The sequence below is a fragment of the Salvelinus alpinus genome, chromosome 1 (assembly GCF_045679555.1).
Source record: "Salvelinus alpinus chromosome 1, SLU_Salpinus.1, whole genome shotgun sequence".
Taxonomy (NCBI): domain Eukaryota; kingdom Metazoa; phylum Chordata; class Actinopteri; order Salmoniformes; family Salmonidae; genus Salvelinus; species Salvelinus alpinus.
Window position 1 is genome coordinate 45,024,815 of NC_092086.1, and position 22,993 is coordinate 45,047,807.

The 22,993-nt window shown below is 43.1% G+C and overlaps 3 protein-coding genes across 10 annotated transcripts in view; all 3 read right to left on the reverse strand.

Moving 5' to 3' along the window:
• The window catches only part of LOC139577351 (cdc42-interacting protein 4 homolog), a 29,781-nt gene extending 18,963 nt beyond the window's left edge, over positions 1-10,818 (reverse strand). The window contains exons 1-2 of one of the 8 annotated variants that reach the window (XM_071404408.1): positions 10,507-10,818; positions 339-454 (exon numbers count right to left, since the gene is read on the reverse strand). In XM_071404408.1, coding sequence (XP_071260509.1) covers positions 339-454; positions 10,507-10,530 — 140 coding nt within the window. In that variant the 5' untranslated portion in view covers positions 10,531-10,818. Of the gene's footprint in view, positions 1-338; positions 455-10,506 lie in introns of those variants that run through there. The other 7 variants (XM_071404425.1, XM_071404440.1, XM_071404441.1 and 4 more) reach the window with 7 other exon arrangements.
• A 141-nt stretch (positions 10,819-10,959) lies between these two features.
• On the reverse strand, positions 10,960-15,825 carry LOC139577412 (vascular cell adhesion protein 1-like). Its single transcript, XM_071404445.1, has 5 exons — positions 15,590-15,825; positions 14,697-14,960; positions 14,278-14,601; positions 13,885-14,148; positions 10,960-12,628 (listed from the first exon to the last, which is right to left on the reverse strand). Exons 1-5 carry the CDS (start codon positions 15,663-15,665, stop codon positions 12,405-12,407), a joined length of 1,152 nt encoding a protein of 383 aa, XP_071260546.1. The 5' UTR covers positions 15,666-15,825; the 3' UTR covers positions 10,960-12,404.
• A 600-nt stretch (positions 15,826-16,425) lies between these two features.
• Positions 16,426-21,725, reverse strand: LOC139577428 (angiopoietin-related protein 2-like). Its single transcript, XM_071404446.1, has 7 exons — positions 21,325-21,725; positions 20,084-20,565; positions 19,801-19,941; positions 19,421-19,640; positions 17,841-18,034; positions 17,203-17,473; positions 16,426-17,082 (listed from the first exon to the last, which is right to left on the reverse strand). Exons 2-7 carry the CDS (start codon positions 20,543-20,545, stop codon positions 16,898-16,900), a joined length of 1,473 nt encoding a protein of 490 aa, XP_071260547.1. The 5' UTR covers positions 20,546-20,565; positions 21,325-21,725; the 3' UTR covers positions 16,426-16,897.
• Positions 21,726-22,993: the final 1,268 nt, after the last annotated feature.

Sequence of the window (22,993 nt, forward strand, 5' to 3'; positions counted from 1 at the left end):
TTAGAGCTCTCTCTGACCACATCCTGTCCATCATGTGCCAGTCTGCTCCCACTTCCTCTCCTCTCCACCAGAGCCCATCAGCAGATACTGATAGACACACTCGGAGTGAGAGTGAGGAAGAGAGAAAAAGGGAGGCAGTAATGCAGGCTCAAGCTTGAGAATGAGGGCAGTGTTTCTGGGACTGTCTGGGCTGGGGAAATGCCAACAGGGAGAGACAAGTTCAATTCTGCCCCAAACTAGTCATAAGACACCACATACATTTCATAAAACAGCTTTTGAGCACAAACATCAACTGCTGTGGACACACGCAGGAATGAGGCATGAAGAATGAGGCCTACCTCAGCTGCTTGGCATAGTTCTGCTCTATCTCCGTCCTCTCCTTCACAAACTTGACATACTTCTCTACCAGTTCCAGCCCGGATTGCGTGTGCTTGTCGATGATGTCATATTGGTCCTGGGGAGAAGGAACATGAAAAGAGAGAGAGAAAGAGATTATGCACGATACACACGAGATGGATGATAGCTCATCACCATTAGATAAGAATGACAGGGCACGTTTCATTGGATGAGTGACGTCATCTAAAAGAATGCTGGATATTAATCAGTCTGAGGCAACATTTAGTTTACAGACTGTTGATAGTGAATCTCAAGTCACCATATCTACCCAAATGTTATGCCTTCCAAGAATTCTCTACATATGCACAACCTTTGACCCCCGGCCTTGAGATGCTAAATCATGCTGCGTTCTGCTGCTAAAGAGAGGGGGAGAGGGAGAAAAAGTTGGAAAAGGGCGAGAGAGCGAGAGGACACAGGGAGGACAACCTTTTACCGACAGGAAATAGGAAGCGCCCCACTCTTGCACTTCCTGTGGTACGTAGACTCAGTAGAAACATCCCAAATATGAATTGCATATAACACTAAACAGCCAATTGATTGCTGCATTAATGTAAAATTGGAGGCGGCAAGTGGAAGGGAGCGAAGGTAGGGAACTTGTTTGTCGGCCCTTTACAAGGCCAAAAATTGGCTGAAAGAAATCTTCATAAATTGAAAAAAAACACCAGTTTCATTTGAGGACCAAAATGTTGGCAGCGGCGCCATACAGATTGTAAAATAGAAGAGATTTGATGTACCGATTCTATGGCACATGGTTTATGAACTGATACAAAAAAACAAACACTTGATTCAAAAACTTAAGAGTTTTTCAATAAAAAATGATGTATAAAATTCTTGCAACCAACAGAATGTTATGTATATGGGGCATACAACCATCTCAGCTCTGCAGATTTTGCTGCGAAGAGACAGTATCATTCGATCATTTATTCTGGTATTGCCCCTATGTAGCTTGTTTCTGGTCACAGGTTCAGGAATGGCTGAAAAATCACAACATTTACCTCAAATGAACCCTACAAATAGCACTGTTAGGAGATTTGGAAAGCCATAGTCAATCAATCAACAATATAATCGTTTCAATAAAATTATTAATCTTTAACTTACAATCTGTAGATACTATGTGATTAGGAAGGTTCAGAATCTATGTGAAACATCACAACACAATTGAAATCAAGTTGAGGGCGCATGCAATTGGCATGCTGACTGCAGGGATGTCCACCAGAGCTGTTGCCAGAGAATTTAATGTTCATTTCTCTACCATAAGCTGCCTCCAACATCGTTTTAGAGAATTTGGCAGTACGTCCAACCAGCCTCACAACCACAGACCACATGTAACCACTCCAGCCCAGGACCTCCACATCCAGCTTCTTCACCTGCAGGATCGTCAGATGTGTGTTGGGGTGGGGGGGCTTCGTTATTGTTATTTTATTGTGTTACTTGTTATTATGTTTTACTTTAGTTTATTTGGTAAATATCTTCTTAACACTTCTTAAGGGCTTGTCAGTAAGCATTTCACAGTAAGGTCTACAATTGTTGTATTCCGCGCATGAGACAAATGGAAGTTTGATTTGATGCCCTCCAATGGCTGCACTCCTGCCCAGTCATGTGAAATCCATAGATTAGGGCCTAATGAATTTATTTCAATTGATTGACTTCCTTATATGAACTGTAACTCCGTCAAATCTTTGAAATCGTTGGAATGGCGAGTTAATATTTTTCTTCGGTGTATATTCTTGCTGTGTAACTACTGTGGAGAAGAGAAAGAGATGTGCCATGTATGTAAACTGTGTATATAATGTACAACAAAAATTAAAAGCTGTAAAAACAAAGTTTATTTTTGTCCTCGGAAGAGGGTGATGGATGGGTGAAACAAAAAACTAAACACTAAAACGTAACGCATCGTTATTTGATTTCCCTACACTTTATAAGCAAACATATCGTCAACTCACACAAGAAAAACAAAATAGGCTTGCTACCACACGTATCATTAACAGAAATTCCCACACTTTGATATGCAGTGAGGAGTCTTCTAGTCTCTCTTCTCTCTAGTTCCTTTTTTGGCTGCGTGCTTTATTGCCACTTCAAGCACAGACAAGCCTGTTAGAGAGTGATGATGATATCAAGGAACAGCTAATCCTCCCTCCGAACACCTCCAAGCCCTCTGTAGTTACAGTATGGAGGAGGGCCGTCTATGGGAAGAGATTCCTATCATGTTGGGCCATGTTCTTGACCCATCCTACCCCTTCAAAGGGCACACGAAAAGAGAGTGAACAAATAACACCTAAGGCCTTTAATTTGAGAAGAACACGTAACACATGAACATGTGGGCTTGTATGAGACATTGCGAGCGACTTGCTGTATGTGTGCATGTGTATAACAGGGAGGACTTATTTTTAGAAGTCTGATCAAATGTTTTGGGGCAGGAAAATGGAGGGCCACAGCACACAGTGTGCTATTTTTGTGTTCACCCTAAACACCACCAAGAGACAAGGAGAGAACATACCAACTGGTTGGTTTTCATTCCAGTTTAACAAAGTTCTCCTGTCTTAGCGGTTAAATTGTAAATAAACCAAGCTGATTGTTGTTTCACAACCATTAGGCCTACTGGCTGGGGGGGGGGGGGGGGGGGGGGGGGGGGGTCTTCCACCGCACGAACCACCTTGTTTGCCCTCTCCATGAGACAATTTTGTTTAGAAATTTGTTCCAGTTTAAAGTCTCAGTAAGCTAGGACATTCAGTTGGGCTTTTCATTAGCATACTGTTGGCTTCATGATAGCATTTAGGACACACGGACACGGCAAAGAACAGTAATCTTCCAAAGACTGTAGGCCTAGCCATCCATGTTGGCCCTGCCTCAACCCAGCAGCCTGTGTCTTCTACCTCCACCCTCCCACTCCAGACAGATTAACTTGTAAAGGCATCACCCTAGGCATGGGAAGTCATCCTGCTCAGTGGTGGAAAAAGTACACAATTTTCATACTTGAGTAATAGAAAATGACTCAAGTAAAAGTCACCCAGTGAAATACTACTTGAGAAAAAGTCTAAAAGTACTTGGTTTATCCAAAAGTATCAAAAGTCTAAAAATTCATTGCTAATTCTTTTATAAAGCAAACCAGGATGGCACCATTTATTGTTTTTTTACTTACAGATAGCCAGGGGCATGCTCCAACACTCAGACATAATTTACAAATGAAGCATGTGTTTAGTGAGTCCTCCAGATAAGAGGCTGTTCTCTTAATAAATGTGTGAATTAGTACTTTTGGGTGTCTGGGAAAATGGATGGAGTAAAAAGTACATATTTTCTTTAGGAATGGAGTGAAGTAAAAGTAGTCAAAAAAATAAAAAGCACAGATACCTCCAAAAACTACTTAAGTACTTCCAAGTATTTTTACACCACTGATCCTGCTCCACGACCATGGAGAATGTTTCCTCCCTTAGTCACTGTCTTTCATGAACTTTATAAAAAGGGCCCGTCTGCCATGCTACATTTTTTACAGTCCTGGATTGTGGAACACACAGAGCCTATCCTCACTCAGTCACACTAGCAGCCAGGGCTAATGCCTATACACTGATCTTGCACACTGAACACTAGGTGCCTAAAATAACTGCTGGATTAACGGCAAGGAAAGCAGGGGACAGATGCCACAGAGCAGGCAGCACAGTTGGCCACGAACGTTACTGGCCAAACACAATCACAACCAATTAGGCAGTCTGGACATTGTGGCGAGAGAAGGAATGAATGTATGTTTGCCAATAGTCTCCCTCACACATAAATACAAACATATGAAAACCTGGTTAGATCTGTGTGCAAATTGAAGTCATTCTCTCACAATCAATTTCACTAGTCGTATGGTCTAAACCTGATAGAAGGTACAGTAAACTACCAGCTAATAAAATCTGTTTGATTTTGCATGTTCTCAGAGAAAAGTAGAGGTTTGAAGAAATGTCTCTTGGGTTAAAAAGTGAAACAGATGTGGCAAATATATCCATATAAATAAATACAAGAGCATGGATAGAGGAGATGTTTTGAGTTCATTAAACGAGGTCAAACCTAATTAGGTTGCTGGTGCTCCATGCAGCACTGAGGATGGAAAGGGGACAGGAGGAAGAGAGAGAGAGGCCCAGGGGGAACATGGATAATGAGGTCAAAACCTACCGTCCCACCCTCTCTGTAACGCTCCATTTACATACTCACTATGTGGGTGGGTGTGTGTGTGTGTGTGTGTGTGTGTGTGTGTGTAGGAGGTCAGATCACTGGGTGGGTGGTGGAGTAGCCATAGCCTAGCTCTCAGATAAACAGTGTAGCAACATTGAGGGGCAGTGTGTTCTCGGTCTGATTTTCTAGTGAAAAGACTGCTTGTTTCTCTGTTGGTCTTGTCCATTGTGTCGCCTACCAGCTACCACTGTAACTCACTCTTGTGCACATTGGCTGGGGAATCCATGACAACCGGTGGCAGACAGAGGTTGAAATAAACTCATACTCATTAAAACCATGTGAGATCGATGAGTGAGAGCAAAGATCCATCCAGCTATCCATGTTAAAAAGTAAGCTATTGCTTGTTGTCACACGGTACTCTAGTGGGCAGCAATCCTGGTCCTGGAAAGCAAGTGTACACTACAGTGTTTTCCCAGGCTATTTTAAAACTCCTCAATGAAGGTATTGGTGGTCAGCAATTAGCCTAGCTGACAAACCCTCTCTCCAGGACTAGAGTTGGGTTGGTGACCTCTGGCATGTTGAAATGTTGAAAACATTGAAGGATCTGGAGTAAATGTGCCATCATGTAACTGATATCATTCAATATGTCAACTTCAAGTCAATGGTGGGTGACAATATAAGTTGCAAAATAAAATGTATTTGGAGCAAAATTACTACAGGGTAGCAAGCAAATGATGAGCTTGGCTCAAGCAGCCATGCCCATGCCCTTGAGACTGTGCTCCATCCATGCGCGCATTGGGCAGCAAAAGTGTCCTATTTCTGGGAATCAAGTAACGCCCAACTGTGACAACTTGTTGCGGGCATGGCCCTCCCAAAAGTGGATCCTTCCTTAGGACAAAACTAGTCTTGGGGCAAGGAATGTCAATGAAATTCAAGTGAGTTTAAAACATCAAAGTCCTAGGCCCTAGACATTCTGAATGTCTGGCAGTTTGTGCACAACAATCTGGGTCATAAGCTTTTTCTTGAGAAATTAAAACATTGACTTGAACTTGGCTAGCTAGCTAATAGCATAATGATCTGAGAGACAAGACACCAGCACAAGCTGCTTTGTTCTTCAGCGTCCCCAATGACAGCACTTGATTTGAGTTACAAATCGTGCTACAACTTATGTACCTGCTACAATGGCTGTGTTTACACAGACAGCCCAATTCTGATCTTTTGCCCATTTATGGAAGGGGGGGGGGGACTTATATGCAGATTCGGGAATGCCCACATGCAGGAACGCAACAAATTGCGTGCTGCAATCACACACTATTAAAATTATGGGCAAAAAAAAAAAAACTGATCTGATTGGGCAAAGGACAAATGAGTGAAAAATATCAGAATTGGACTGCCTGTGTAAACAGCATCACATTTGTATCTGTTCAGAGAGTGACATGCTGGTCCAACTCAAGGTGTCAAAAAAATTATATGGACCCATCCAATTGGCGACAGATTTTCATGTGAATATTCTAAAATCTTAGTCATTTCAGAGTTTCCTTTAGGAAAATCTGGCGCCGGACAACATAACAGGGAACATTTTTATTTACCAGACATTTGAGAAATGTAATGGACATCCTCATGCATTCAGATCCAACCTGACGCAGCATCAATAAATGAGGGATGCTGGCCAAATTAGCCACATTTACAAGTCCTTAAAAACCACCCTTAAGCAAATTACAAAAACACTATTCCTTGTTTTGATGTGTAGCATATGCAAAACTTTATAGACTAGTTTCCTAAAACAATTGTCCACCTCACGGTTGACCTGTCAGAGATGAGCACTAAATGCATCAGGGCATTGCATGCAAAGGCTTCGGTGTCCACAGTATGATTTTCATATTTTAACAGCTTATTTCTCTAAATTGTTGTGCACAAATTTGTTAACATCCCTGTAAGTGAGCTTTTCTCATTTGCCAAGATAATCCATCCACCTGACAGGTGTGGCATATCAAGAAGCTGATTAAACAGCATGATCATTACGCAGGTGCACCTTGTGCTGGGGACAATATAAAGGCCACAAAATTACTACAGTGGAGTATCCAGCAACTTCGCACAACCATTGAAGAGGAGTGGGACAAATTTCTAAAAAAAGATATTACATTTACATAAAAGTATTCAGACCATTTACTCAGTACTTTGTTGAAGCACCTTTGGCAGCGATTACAGCCTCGAGTCTTCTTGGGTATGACGCAACAAGCTTGGCACACCTGTATTTGCGGAGTTTCTCCCATTCTTCTCTGCAGATCCTCAGTCAGGTTGGATGGGGAGCTGCACAGCTATTTTCAGGTCTCTCCAGAGATGTTCGATCGGGTTCGGGCTCTGGCTGAGTCACTCAAGGGCATTCAGAGACTTGTCCTGAAGACACTCTTGTGTTGTCTTGGCTGTGTGATTAAGGTCGTTGTCCTGTGAAGGTTCAGCTTTCAACCTCAGTCTGAGGTCCTGAGCAGGTTTTCATCAAGGATCTCTCTGTACTTTGCTCCGGTCATCTTTCCCTCAATCCTGACTAGTCTCCCAGTCCATGCCGCTGAAAAACATTCCCACAGCATGATGCTGCCAACACGCTTCACAGTAGGGATAGTACCAGGTTTCCTCCAGACGTGATGCTTGGTATTCAGAACAAAGAGTTCAATCTTGGTTTCATCAGACCAGAGATTCTTGTTTCTCATGGTCTGAGAGCCCTTTAGGTTCCTTTTGGCAAACTCCAAGCAGGCGGTCAAGTGTCTTTTACTGAGGAGTGGTTTCCTTCTGGCCACTTTACCATAAAGGCCTGATTGGTGGAGTGCTGCAGAGTTGTCCTTCTGAAAGGTTACAGAGTAACTCTGGAGATCTGTGAGAGTGACCATCGGGTTCTTGGTCACCTCCCTGACCATGGGGAGGGAAGGTGACCGATTGCACAGTTTGGCTGGGCGGCCAGCTCTAGGAAGAGTCTTGGTGGTTCCAAACTTCTTCCATTTAAGAATGATGGAGGCCACTGTGTTCTTGGGGACCTTCAATGCTGCAGAAATGTGTTGGTACCCTTCCCCTGATCTGTGCCTTGACACAATCCTGTCTCGGAGCTCTACAGAGAATTCCTTCGACCTCATGGCTTGGTTTTTGCTCTGACATGCACTGTCAACTGTCGGAACTTATATCATGTTCAATCAATTTAATTTACCACAGGTGGACTCCAATCAGCTTGTAGAAACATCTCAAGGATGATCAATGGAAACAGGATGCACCTGAGCTCAATTTCGAGTCTCGTAGCAAAGGGTCTGAATACTTATGTAAATAAGGTATTTCTGCTTTATATTTTTTTATATATTTGCACTTTTTTTCTTTTCTTTTTTCTCGATTTGTCATTATGGGGTAGTGTGTGTAGATTGATGAGGAGAAAAATGTATTTAATCCATTGTAGAATAAGGCTGAAATGTAACTTAATGTGAAAAAAGGGAAGGGATCTGAATACTTTTCGAATGCACAGTATCTGCTTCCATTAATTTCTTTCAACTGGTGCCGGGGGACCTTCAGATGAGTCTTGTGAGGCCCGTGGGCATCCTAGAGCAAAACAACCGACATGTACATGTTCTTGAGTCTAACCTTTCCACAGAGGGGTCATATTATTGTAGCCCAGACTGTTTGGATGCTACAGACAGAAGTTGGCAGATCGCCTGTACCAACTTCAGACGTGTCCCATGGAGTAATCTTTCCATAGAGGAGTCATAATAGTTTGAAGGCCAAACCGTTTGGATGCTACATACGATTTTGTGAGAAGACAGCTTTTCGGGATGTCTCATGGTCTGACAAACCCTACTCTAGTTCTGCCACATTTCACCACAGCTGTGGAACTGCAACATCAGCGGATGCGGTGGATTGAGATGCATCCAATGCAACAAAAAAAACTGCCCTCTTGCTTGAATTGACAGATGTATTATTATGCTAATTAGAGTTCCGCAGGGCGCGAACATCGACTCTAGGGGTTTCTAAAGCAAACTTAAAGCAGACTCAGAGCTGCCAACTCTCACGTATTGGCCCTTACCATGTAGGTCCATTGCTTGGTCAAGAGTTGTTGATATCTGAGAGAGTTTTGCATAATACATCCCATGCCTCAACTGGATTTGCCTGAGCTTTATTTATCACGGCCACTGATCGCTCTATACGAACAACATCTTGAAAATGTTTGAGGTGAGAGGATTGTAGGGGTAATCCAAGCACTAAGGATAATTTTTTTTGCTGATGTCAACCCCACATAAATGATTCATTTTCTGAACCAGTTGCAGTACAAATGCAGAGTCCTCATTCAACAAAAACAAAGGTGGATCTTTGTTCACAGGGGAACCCAAAACTGTAGTAAGGCAATTTAAAACATGTGACCAGAACTGGGACACCACAGGACATTCCCAAAACATGAGCATTAGTGTTCCAACAGCATTCATGCGGCATCTATCACATATTAGGAGTAGGAATCAGCTTCATAGAATTCAGCCTTTTGACAGCATATAATAAAGTCGATTTCATCCACACTTGCATTAGTCCCTTCGTTTGGTGACGAATAATTTTGTCAAACAGATTGTGAACCGAAAACTGTATGTTTGATTCTAGAGGGGGGGCAATGAATAGAACAATTGTTTGGTTAGGGTGTAGGGTCAGATTTATGACGTCTTGTCTTCAAGAGATTTTATTATCAATTTACTTCAGTATGATCAGTGGAACAATTCTCATTCTCAACAATGGGCTAAAATATAGGGTAATTACTGTGCTTGTCAACACTGCCGACATTCCCCACACATTTTATCATTCCACTTCTTCCCAATTTTGCCAGTGTATTCACAGATTTGAAGTCTGATATGGCTACTTGTGTCTTTGAAAATGAATGATGAGGCTATGTATTATTGCAGCTATTCATGGACAGTTTTGAATAAATTATACAAATAAGCATTGATATTCAATGCTCCAGGAATAAAATATTTTAGTATTGTGCACAAGCTAGGCAGAGATGGTAGGGGGACTATGTAGAGTAAGATGACAGCAAGGATCTTCAACTATATAGTAAGCATAAGTAGTAAGTATCATTGCACGAGCCTTGGCTTGCACGAGCCCGAACGGCTCATAGAGCAGGAGCCCATCTCCTGTTTTTGTTGCGTGAGGCAGCTTGATGTAAAGTACACCCCCTGGATAGGACGCTAGTCTATCGCAGGGCCTTACCCCCAATCTATATCCTTAGTAGGCATAAACCACCTGAATATTGATATTCATTCGATTTTTCATCAAGCTTGGGTGATTTTAAGACATTTTTCAAACACCCAGCACTTGGGAAACATAGATCAGGTGTGGCCAACTCTCCTGTAAAGCAAGTAGGATTTTCTTCCAGACCCATTTAGAAAAAAGAAAAAAAAAGTGTTACCCACTTCCATTAACCATTAACATTAAAAATTCCTGTGCTGAGCATACAACTTTCCACATGAGAACAGGGATCAATCCCTGCTTACAACCTTCCCACTGTTTCTAGCATTTGCCTGTGTCCCGATCTCATTTCATTACTGTCTGAATAAAGTGTCAACCCACAAACAAACAAAAAAAATACTTTATCCCCCAAAAATCTCAAAGTAACAAAGTCATCAAATTGTGAGCGTTCATTTAATGTTCAAAGCATCCTAAATACACCTAACCTGTGGTTTACATTTTTTCCCCACCCTGGTCATAGGCCTACGCCATGTCCAAATACATAGAATTGCAGAACATTTGTTTTAAAACAGTAACAAAATAATTCTAAATCATTCTCAGCATTGTTTGACTACCTCCATCAAACCCCGTCTCGTGTTATGCTCATAGTCATAGAAGAACCTACATGAAACGTTACATTAAAAGTGGCAAAAACAATACTTTGCAAAACTTCACGAGAGCTAAAGCCCTTGGCAGATCCCAGACAGCTCGCAAACTCACCCAGAGATCCGTGCCCCAGTCCATGTTTAACGTCTTCTTATCAGCGGATCCCTGAATACAAAGAACTTCTTCAAACTTATCCCAATTTGGAGGACGCCTCAATCCTGAAAAATGAATTCCGAGGACGCTCAAATACCCCTTCTGGTATCCTTTCCGTTTCTAAACAGTGAGAATCATTTCTCCCTATAATTTAGCTAGTTATCGCTAACTAGTCTAGTTAATCTAAACAATATTCGTTGCAAAGGAAAGAGGAATAAACTAGCTTTCATATCCGCGTCACTCCCAAATCCTAATTCTTAAAGGGACAGTTCCCTAATGTATTTGCCTTCAATAAAATGTTCACTGGCGACAGACTGGCAGTGGCATGTCATAAGCAGTGACGCTTGTTTATTTACTTTTAAAAACAGTTTTGAAAATAGTTTTTCTTCAATAAAATGTTCACTGGCGACAGACTGGCAGTGGCATGTCATAAGCAGTGACGCTTGTTTATTTACTTTTAAAAACAGTTTTGAAAATAGTTTTATAAAGGAAAATTAATGTTCAGATTCTACTGTAATTAGACTACAGCAAGCAATACAATTAAGCATTGATATAGAAATATGAACATTCTTATTAAATTCCTTTGTATGATGACAGATGCAAGACACTTGAACAGCCAAAAATCTACAAATGCATTTAAAAAACGCTAGTCACACAAAAAGCTCATAGTTAAGATTGTTTAAACACAATTCAACAAACTGTACCACTGAATCAAGGCCCATGTATCGACAGTATTCTGATTCATTTTCTAGACTGAGGTAAGCACACACACACATAGCTACTTCATACTTACATAAATCCTCAAATTTTACAACACTATTTGTTCAAGAGGGCAGCCAGCACATGGCAGTAATACATTTCCTTTTGTTATTTTCTTATACAGTGTAATTCCTAGCAGGGGTGCAACTTTCACTGGGGACGGGGGATGGGGGGCATGTCCCCCCCTACATTCTGAAATTGCATTTTCTGTCTCCCACAGTCTATCATTGGAATTTGATACAAAACGAGGCAACGGTATGCTTTAAGACCATGCAGACGTCTCCGAGCGGTCGCATAGGCTGTTTGGAGTGTTTATCCGACTGGATATTTAAAATATATATATATATGTCCCTCCACTTCTAAAACCAAAGTTGCTATGTGTCTAGTCTACACATAGTTGACATTGACTCCAAATCCCATACAAGTACATTAACAGTAAACTCACATAGATTTGTTACTCAAAGTCACATTCAAAATCAAGGAAAATACTAGTCCAATTGAATCCCCACCTTAATCTTACATTTTAAATATTTTTTTTGCAGATCACGCAGTCGATTTGATTTATTAAATCCCATTGTTGCTTGTAGACCAAATCATTTTCATGTCATGCAAAAGTGTTACTGCGTGAAGTTTAAAATACATTCTGTCATTACTAAATTGGGAATGTGATATATTTTAAACTTTTTTTTAAATGTACACACACAAAAAGATTTCATGAATAAAAGCTTGTCATCCTAAAATGAAGTGGATGTTGACGCAATCTTTATAAGCGGGAGGGATTCGTATTTCATTGGTCCTCAACTCGTGGCTCAGTCGTTTCATTCAGTGTAAGTGGAGTTCACAGGAGGTTGGTGGCACCTTAATTGGGGATGACGGGCTCTTGGTAAATGGCTGGAGCGCAATCAGTGGAATGGCATCCACGCTCCGTTCCAGCCATTATCATGGGCCGTCCTCCCCTCAGCAGCCTCTACTGGGCTGGAGTTAGCCTGCTCAGGAGCAGATTAGTTCTGAAATGTATCTGGCTAAAGGGTGAGCCACTTTCGTATGACTGGCTATCCCGAGTTGAACTCAGAGTTTTCCTAATTTACCTAGGTAACTCCTCAAACCTTCGTAGGATACCCCTCTGGATCAGATTGGTCTACCCCTGTTGTAGACAGTGGCATCATTGGAACGTTGTTTGGCTGGTTGACGTCTGTGGTGTTGATTGTTATGAAATGATAATATCCTTGTATTTTCCTCAACATACAGAAGACGTTCAGGAGTATCAGGGTACTGACCAGGATAACTAATGTAATAATTACAATAATTATAATTGTGGGGTCATCTGAAGAGGAGGAAATAGAAGGAGATGAGGAGAGTTTAGACATGATTCAGACCAATTCTGTTGATAAATTAAAATAATAAATCTTCTCCTTTCCCCCCTCTGATAACCAGGTGGTGAATCGCATCTCTGCATGTCTGGCAGACATATCAGTGTGGATGACGGATCACCACCTCAAGCTGAACCTCGGCAAGACGGAGCTGCTCTTCCTCCTGGGGAAGGACTGCCCGTTCCATGATCTCGCCATCACGGTTGACAACTCCATTGTGTCCTCCTCCCAGAGTGCTAAGAACCTTGGCGTGATCCTGGACAACACCCTGTCGTTCTCAACTAACATCAAGGCGGTGACCCGTTCCTGTAGGTTCATGCTCTACAACATTCGCAGAGTACGACCCTGCCTCACGCAGGAAGCGGCGCAGGTCCTAATCCAGGCACTTGTCATCTCCCGTCTGGATTACTGCAACTCGCTGTTGGCTGGGCTCCCTGCCTGTGCCATTAAACCCCTACAACTCATCCAGAACGCCGCAGACCGTCTGGTGTTCAACTTTCCCAAGTTCTCTCACGTCACCCCGCTCCTCCGCTCTCTCCACTGGCTTCCAGTTGAAGCTCGCATCCGCTACAAGACCATGGTGCTTGCCTACGGAGCTGTGAGGGGAACGGCACCTCCGTACCTTCAGGCTCTGATCAGGCCCTACACCCAAACAAGGGCACTGCGTTCATCCACCTCTGGCCTGCTCGCCTCCCTACCTCTGAGGAAGTACAGTTCCCGCTCAGCCCAGTCAAAACTGTTCGCTGCTCTGGCACCCCAATGGTGGAACAAACTCCCTCACGACGCCAGGTCAGCGGAGTCAATCACCACCTTCCGGAGACACCTGAAACCCCACCTCTTTAAGGAATACCTAGGATAGGATAAAGTAATCCTTCTAACCCCCCCCCCTCTTAAAAGAGTTAGATGCACTATTGTAAAGTGGTTGTTCCACTGGATATCATAAGGTGAATGCACCAATTTGTAAGTCGCTCTGGATAAGAGCGTCTGCTAAATGACTTAAATGTAAATGTAATAAATTGATTCAGGCTAGCTTGTGATCTAGGATTTCTGTTTCGCAATTCAGCTCTTTAGAATTAAATGCGATTCATTTATTCATCTTACTGAAAGAATATGAAGTATGTCTTATGACAACATGAATCACTACATCAGGGTCAGCTATGTTTCTACCATAACATTACCCTCAGTCGGTCAGTTATAACTACCTTTCTACCTTTCATAGTTACTGTTGTTGTTCTGGTGGCCGTCCCAACTCTATTCGTGGCAGTGCAGATGTAGATCCCAGCGTTGGTAGACGTGGCTGTGGTGATTCTAATAGTCCTCTGGCCCCCCTCAGTGGACAACTTCACATTGTGTGCAGCGGTGTAGTTCCACTTCATCTCAGGAGGAGGGTTCCCCTCAGCACTGCAGTTCAGAGACACATCACTGCCTGCACTCACCTCCACTGTGTCATTCCCAAGAAGGAACTTAGGAGCATCTAAGGAGAAATGAGGTGCTTTTAGAGTAGACCACTCAAAACTATGCAACTTATGGGATTTCAATTGGAAGCCATACCCGTCAAGTGTTTTTGATTTATGAAAACGATCAAGATTAATAGCCAACTCACAGTGTACAGTAATGCTGAGAGGTTCTGATGTCACTGTATGCTGTGGTCCCTCTGGTCCCAGGTCCAGTTCTGCTCTACATCTATACTGAGCTCCATCATCATCTCTATTGGGGCTGATCATCAGAGTATCTGACACATCCACTGGTGTCTTACTGACGTTACTGTAAGTTACATTATCTAAGGGTTCATTTCCTTTGTACCACTTCACAACCAGGTTCTGTAGAGGAGCGATGTTCTGTATGTCACACTGCAGCTGGTACTCTGTCCCCTCCACCATGGGACCAGAGTGGCTCAGAACAGAGATGGACACGCTGTCTGGAGTCTCTGTAGAGGAGGTCAACAATATAAAAAACCCTCAATGCTGATATACAGTTAAATAGAAACATACCTTTCACATTCACAAGGAGGAAAATACTCACTGTAGAGAATGACTGGAAGTACTTTTGAGGGTTGTCCCTCATCATTGAGAGTGATGTAGCATTTAGGTTCTATTGTCCAATCAGTACGTTTATCCACAGTCCAAGTGACAACGTTGACATCTTGTTCAAAACCTGTACCTCCGTATGTGGCCTCCCAGCCCATTCCCTCATGGTCTGTGGATGATGTGCTGCAGTTGACTGAGACTGAGTCTCCATATCTCACCACCACTCTGGGAGGGTTGAGCTCAAGAGGAAAGGTAACTACTGTAAAAACATACAAGAATGAAGACATCAATGTGAAATCCACATCAAATATGAACTGTTCTGCCTTGTGAGATGTTACACCACATGGAAATTCACACCCACCCCACCCATTTAGACACTGACATATCACTCAATAACATCAACAGTGTCTGTATTGTACCTGAGTGAGTGTGTGTTTCTTGTGATTTCATGTCATTATATAATTGTATCCTTTAATTTGGGTCCTGAGTTGTTTCTATCCATGTGACCTGATCAGGAAAAACTCAGGTCCCTGTCTACTGATGACTGTTACCTTATTGCATTATTGCAACATATCAATATAACTTTTTTATTGCTCATTGAATACTTTAATTTCTTGACTTTAATTGCTCTCAAATATTAGTTTTCAAATTGGCCATTGTGGGGTTAAAACTAATTTCCTTTGTCAAAAATCAACTTCCGTTCAAGTTTTGTTAGCGGGAGGCGAGGACATGTTTAAGTACCACCCTGGGAGACAGCAAACAGTTACTATATCACCAGAGTAGATAATAACTATATGATAAACTACAGTCAACATAAACATCATAACCCACACAGCGATCACAACAATAGATATTAATAGATAAGTATGGAACAAATTAACCACTCACCTCCATGTAACAGCATGAGCATGAGGAGGCCCAACATCCTCTGGAGTGAGATCATGGTAGTTCTCTGGTACCCCATGCTGAGCAAGGTGAGGGTGATGGGGGACAGGATGCCCTGACTGATGGTCCAGGCTCGGTCCTAACGCTGTGATAGTGCCAGTTAGTGTATCTCAGGCAGAGCACTTACTGTGTGAAACAAGTGTTTCACAGAGGAAATTCAAACCCTACCCTGATGCTGTGCAAAGAGGAAACTGTTAAACTGAAACATGACATCAATCCAGTGGTGGAAAAAGTACCCAATTGTCATACTTGAGTCAAAGTAAAGATACCTTAATAGAAAATGACTCAAGTAAAAGTGAAAGTCACCCAGTAAAATCCTACTTGAGTGTAAGTAAAAAAGTATTTGGTTTTAAATAAACATAAGTATCAAAAGTAAATGCAATAGCTCAAATATACTTAAGTATCAAAAGTAAAAGTATAATAATTTCAAATTCCTTATATTAAGCAAACCTTTTTCCTTATATTAAGCACATTCTTTTATTTACCGATAGCCAGGGACACACTCCAACACTCACACATCATTTATAAACAAAGCATTTGTGTTTAGTGAGTCTGCCAGATCAGAGGCAGTAGAGATGACCAGGGATTTTCTCTTTATGTGCTTGAATTAGACCTTTTTCCTGTCCTGGTAGGCATTAAAAATGTAACGAGTACTTTTGGGTGTCAGGGAAAATGTATGGAGTAAAAAGTATATTATTTTCTTCAAGAATGTAATAAAGTAAAAGTCATCAAAAATATAAATAGTAAAGTACAGATACCCCAAAAAACGACTTACGAAGTACTTTAAAGTATTTTTACTTAAGTACTTTACACCACTGCATCAAACCACAATGTCAGTTCTCATTAGTAAAAGAAACGTACTCCTACTTCACCTTGTGGTGTAATCTTCAAACATTGTTTTGCAATTTTTTATAAAATAAATACATTGCAGTTAGAAAACAATTCCACATGTTGTGTTGGCATGTCAGTCTAACGCTGTCTTATTAACATACCTGTTTAACATATAAGAACTTCATTAACATCCTTCCTTATCCATGAAGGAACCATAATATTGCCGTGATGCATGATTGACATGTGTATAACACAGGAGGCTGCTGAGGGGAGGACGGCTCATAATAATGGCTGGAACGGAGTGAATGGAATGGCATCAAACACATTTTAAACTATTCCACTCCAACCATTACCACGAGCCCGTCCTCCCCAATTAAGATGCCACCAACCTCCTGTGGTGTATATCTAACGGGAAGACGGTTAGGTGGGTTTGATCATCATGGTGACCGTCTTGAGGGAGTAGGAGCCGCCGTGGAACTCTGCCCAGTAAACCCCGTCCTGGTAGCGGCTGCGGTAGTGACCCCCTCGATACCACACGCCGTTTAAGTTGGAGTGGGCACACATGTGGTACCACCAGCCCCCCTTCTGGAAGTGGGCACAGTTCCCTAATGAGGAAATGGAGAGAGAAACCAACTCATCAAGCCAAACCTGGGTGCTCAAACAGGCAGCCATGAAAAGAGGCAGAAATGAAAAAAGAGAGGGTAGTAGAGAGAGAGAGGATTCACCTGAATAAGCATCCTTATCCTTGTCCAAAGTTGTAAAGGCTTTGTTATTGTGCCAGGACATTGAGTCTCCGGCGTTGCCTTGGTATTCCCCCAGCCTCAGACGGTACCAGTCGCTCTCAGGCTCCAGGCGGAAGCTGTCGTACTCTGCAAACACCTGGCGGCCCTGCCAGTCCTCCATGGCCACCCGAAGCTTGTAGTGGGCCTGCTTGGTCAGCCAGTAGAGGTGCTCCAGACCCAGCCAGTACTCTCCATCCAGGTTCCCAAAGCCTTGCTGGGGTGGAGGGGTACAACAGATAGTTTAGGGTTATGTTCACTGTAGCAATAGTTTTCATGACTTCTGTGGTGTTAAACCGTCCTCAACTGAAGTATACTCTTGAGTCTCTGAGCTGTAATACCAGCTGGGTTTTAGAGCCCACTGTGATGGTTGTCAATTACAGTAACTATACAGCTCGTGTTTCATGACATATAATCAGCTGAAATGAAAGGCAAACGGAGGAGGGGAAAGGATTATTGGTCTGCAGTGCACACACTCACTGTGTGTTTTGTATTGCAGTGGTAATAGCACACTGTCTGATGTCATAACAAGCTCTTGAGCGCTTCACTTTTAGTGGCTCACTGCACACTGGAGGTGAGAGCACCTTGTACTGCTCCCAGGTCCTGAAGAAGTTGACTGATCCATCCTGTCTCCTCTGGATGACGGTCCAGCCTCCCTGGGCCTTGGTTTGTTCACACCAGGCCTGCAGAAGCCGGTTGGCGCTCTGTGGACGCAGCAGGTAGATCCCATTGGTGGTCTCGCCCGAGTCCAGCACATGCTGGCAGTCCCTCCAGGGTCCTGAGGGACAGAGATGGTGTAGGTATGTGGTTCACAAAGGCAGTTAGGATTTCAGGAAACATACCTGGGTTCAAATAGTCATAATTGTGCTCGATTGAGCCTGCCTGTTGCAATGGAACTAATGGAAGTCCAAAACGTCCAAACTCCATCCATCTGCCACTGGGCAGGCTCAACCAACTGCTGGAAATGAGGGAGTGAGACACGTAATGGAGAGAGGGGTCACACATCTGAATGCTCTGCCTTGTAATCTCACACATTCCAGTTGCGCACACAACGTGCATTGTATGGGGGTATCACCTTGTAATTCAAGGTTACATAGCAATGTCCTATAGAGGGCTGTGATTAGGGTGTGTGTTTGTTAGGGTGTGTGTGTGTGTGTGTGTGTGCGTGCGTGCGTGCGTGCGTGCGTGCGTGCGTGCGTGCGTGCGTGCGTGCGTGCGTGCGTGCGTGTGTGTGTGTGTGTGTGTGTGTGTGTGTGTGTGTGTGTGTGTGTGTGAGAGAGAGAGTGTTTGTTGTGTGTACTGCTGGTAAATTAGATTTTTTTAGATTCTAATATATTTTTATTTGGAATTCATCCTATTCGCTCTTTCTAGAGGAGGTGCTGACAAATCTGATTATTGGTACCAAATTGTGGATTAGCTACTTTTGATGGTTTATTTCCTAAAAGAGGATTATTATATTTTGGCCCATTTGATTGTTATTTATAACAAATATTATTGATGAATTTGCAAATGTTATATCAAAGTCAAACTTTGTGTGTGTGTGTGTGTGTGTGTGTGTGTGTGTGTGTGTGTGTGTGTGTGTGTGTGTGTGTGTGTGTGTGTGTGTGTGTGTGTGTGTGTGTGTGTGTGTGTGTGTGTGTGTGTGTGTATGCGTGTGTGTGTTACTCATTAACAAAGCCCCTTCTCTACTCTGATGAGAACAGCTGGCAGTTATTAGACATTGTTTAGGCATTCCCAGAGAGATAACAAAGTCCTATCAGAGGGTCAGTGACTCCCCGAGCTTCTGCACAGTGTCTTCTGGAGTGTAAATAACACTGACAAAATACTGACACTGTTTCATACACAAACTCAAGGTCCCGACAGCAAACAATTAAGCATTTGAAGGGCCGAAAGAAAACAGCTTGTTTGTTCTGATTGTTGTCAAAGGTGACAGAAAAACCATATCGAAAAACAATATCGAAACAAAGCAGGAACCAATGAGATATGCGATGTATTGACTGAAATAGAAACAAGGTGTTATAATGTGTGATAACGCTGCCGGGGGAAGATAGATACATAGTGTTACTCTGTCTTACAAAGACAGACCTTCATTCCTACATAGACAGTGTTGGTTAAGCTGAAAGCGCCGTTGGCAGTTGTAAGCTCTGAGGGTGCCATGATTTACCTGGGGTCTTAGTGACAGGGAAGCTTATGAAGGGGGCGTCAGTAGGGGTGTCGGCCATGGTGGTGGGGAGCACCTTTGTCCCCTGCAGGGGTTCTCTCTCCTCCTGTGGCTGTAGTGGAGGGGCGCCCTGGTCTCTCTGAACATCATTAGCCATCTCCTTGGACTGTGAGCTGTCATTCAGACGCCCACTGGACTGGATACTCAGGGGTTCAGATGTCATCTGTCCAATACAACACAAATATATAAAGACATTTGTACAGACCATTGTGGGTACTGTAGTATGTTATGGTACAACTTTAGCTTCATGGGTCAGGGTCAATGCTTGAGAAAGGCCCATGATAACAATGCCAGTGATTTGATAAATACAGAGCTCCCCCTACCTGTGGAGGTGGGGTAGTGTTCTTGGTGGTCTGGCACAGCTTCTCCAGCCGGGCGATGAGCTGACTCTGGTTGCTCATCATGGAGGTGAGGGCTCCATACTTCTTCTCCAGCTCCCTGTAACTAATGGAGATCTGCAGCATCTGGGATGTTGGTCCACCATGACCGAGCAACAGACAACGGGACAATCAGGGATGTATCAAGGTGCTACATGCCTGTAGTTATATGATTCTAACTTCCCCCTTATGAACACAGCTGTTCCCACAATGCTCTCTGTCTGATTACCTGTGCGGTGGCGTTGAGCAGTAGGTTCTCGACCCGCCTCTGTTCGACCACCTGGTCCTTCCTGTACATAACCTCGTGCAGCAGCTGGGCGTAGAGCTGGGCGATGCGGGAGTTCATGCTGCCGCTCTCTTTCCGTAGCGCCCGTACCTCCGTAACCAGGGCCCCCTCCTGCTCCAGCTGGCCCCTTAGCTTCTCCAGCTGTTCCTGCTGACGGCTCAACTCACCCCGCAGAGCCGTTACCTCTGAGTGGTTGGAGGCGCCGGTGGTGGACTCGGTGCTCACGCACAGCGCCCCCTTCAGTTTCTGCTGGGGAACGATAAAGGTGTAGGAGCAGCGGCCTGCTTTTAGCTCTGAGGAGCGGGACGGGCGCTTCTGGGACTCTTCCTTCCGCCCCCCCACCTCAGGCATGACTAGGAGGAGCACCAGCAACAGAGACAGGCCAATAGTCAGCTGCTTCTCCATCTACCTGTTCAACTGCTCTTCTGTCCATGGAAATAAGCAGTGATAGAGATTCATTAGCAGATTCCCCCAATAAAAGATGATACTCTATATCTAGAACATGTAGAGATGTATTCATTCATTAAAACTAGCATTTGCCCATTTCAAACAACTATAATTGTACACCAACAAGTACATCACAGTCAGACACTGGCCACAAAGATGCAAATTTCCATACAGGCATTTTCAGTGGATAGCAGAGCATGTAAAAGTGCTACCACAATATCTAAGATGGAGCTCAGACTGTCTTTTAAGCCTTGAAAACCCACCAGATGTTCCCCTGGTAGGTGAAAGTACACGTAACCCTGTCTGCCTGGCTGGAGTTTATTAACAAGTCAACACTGGGGTGACGATGGTCAACAAAACCCAGTCAGAGTCAACTCACACTTCCATCCCATTGGTCAACACAATCCTTTCAGGGTCAACTCTGGCTACCACCATTGTCAACACCATAAACACCATTATCACCTCAACATTGACACAACACACTATATTTGCAGGGGTCACTACTCCTCAACCTCAGTGAAACACATTATTGGTAGCAACAAGTTTCTGTAAGTAAACTGGAATACCAAAGAAAAAGAATACATCACATGATTGCCAAATGGTAGTGTCAGAAGCCCTGTACCATATCGCCAAACATTAACCATTGATCATCTACATTATAATAGTAGCACTATTCTTATTAAATCTGAAATGGGATCCTATCTTTGTAACTTTTAAAGTGAGGGAGCATGACTTACCTCAGTCCTGTTCAGTGGTATAGAGTTAGTTGGCAAACTCTGTCAGCTGTGTTCCTGTGTGTATCCCAGAATCCTGAGCTCTAATGGGTACAGAATGTACTTCTTTAAAGCATCCTCATCTAGAATCCAGATGACAGGACTAACGGACCTTTCCTTAGCATTGCCTCAGAATGGTCTACTGCCTCAGAATTTCCTCCCAATGAGAAAGTCCACCGCTGTGGCTGTAGCATGCAGCCCGGCGACCCTTTTTCCTAGTGTGTCTGAGCCTCACAGAGACAGGCAGACCAGAGAGACTGAGCTACAGTAAGAAAGACTCAAGGGACAAAGAGAACTACACACCAAACTGACACACAACGTTTTTTCAGCAGCAAGACCTCCCCCTCACTTCATCCCTGTCACAGGCCCTCTAAACAAAGAGAGACATAATTACAAACTACCCAAATGACACCCCCTCTCTCTCTCCTCCCATCCTCTCAGCTCAGCTGCCTCTGGCCCTCAGTGCAGGAAGCAGGAGCCCTCTCTCTGTCTCTGTCCGTTGCCTCCCTTCAGCCTGCTGTTCTCTCACAGAGGCCTACTCCCAGGCGGTCCATCTGTTACTGTAGTTCAGCTTGAAAAGGAAGCCTATGAGTAATCAATATAATTTATTAAACAATGTCAAATATAAAAACAATATATTGAGGGTTATAATATGGATAAGATGCAGATGAAGGTGAATATCCACCGTATGATGAGGAATAATTCTGTCAGTCATCATGGATAGTCTCTTTCAACTGCTGTGTGCTAGTAGATACGGTAAAGACGGCATTTCATCTAAAAGGACCCATGAGCGCAACGTGTGAAGTTTACAGGAACATGTCAAATTTGGTGTCAAATGAAAGCTAAGAGTCTATGGTTTTACAAATTAAGGCATATATACATTTTCCAACCATTTTCATCCTAAAAATGTGGAATAAGTAAAGGCTTTGATTTGATTTCTGGTCCAACAGATAGAAAATGGGTCTTAAAAAACATCTACCAGAAAAAAGTATTAAAAGGTATTAGAAATACATTAAAAAACAATCATGTAAAGACCTCTGCCAACTAATATCAACACTTATATTTCGTTTTTTAGATTACATTGCCTTCTGCCTTGTAATTCCGTTACCTAAAACCTCTAATTTCACTCACTCATGAGAAAGGAGGATGAAAGGTCACAGAAGTAACAAGTAAAGGTATACCTACCAATTAGTCATAGTGTTTTTACTGATATCAAGTTTGTTTATGAATTATTAAGTGATTAAAACTATACCAGGCGGTGTCAGAGGAAGGCCCAAGAAATTGTCAAAATCTTCAGCCACCCAAGCCACAGACTGTTCTCTCTGCTACCGCAGGGCAAGCGGTACCGATGCATCAAGTCTGGAACCACCAGGAGCCTGAACAGCTTCTACCCCCAACCCATAAGACTTGTAAACAAGACTAAATAGCTAATCAAATGGCTACCCGGACTACCAGCATTGACCCTTTTTGCACTAACTCTCTTGCACTGACTCTATGCACACACACTAGACTCTATCCACACACTCACATATATTAACACTGACACCCCAACACACACATACATACACACACAAACACACTACATATGTTCACACACACATAACATGTACACACATGTATACTGACACCACAC

Coding starts and splice junctions, on each gene's coding strand:
- LOC139577412 (XM_071404445.1), bottom strand. CDS start 15,665: ATGGGGTACCAGAGAACTACCATGATCTCACTCCAGAGGATGTTGGGC. Junction 14,961..15,589: donor GCTCATGCTGTTACATGGAG/GTGAGTGGTTAA, acceptor ATGTTTTTACAG/TAGTTACCTTTCCTCTTGAG. Junction 14,149..14,277: donor TCTCAGCATTACTGTACACT/GTGAGTTGGCTA, acceptor ATTTCTCCTTAG/ATGCTCCTAAGTTCCTTCTT.
- LOC139577428 (XM_071404446.1), bottom strand. CDS start 20,545: ATGGAGAAGCAGCTGACTATTGGCCTGTCTCTGTTGCTGGTGCTCCTC. Junction 19,641..19,800: donor ACACTACCCCACCTCCACAG/GTAGGGGGAGCT, acceptor TGTATTGGACAG/ATGACATCTGAACCCCTGAG. Junction 17,083..17,202: donor GGATAAGGATGCTTATTCAG/GTGAATCCTCTC, acceptor TTTCCTCATTAG/GGAACTGTGCCCACTTCCAG.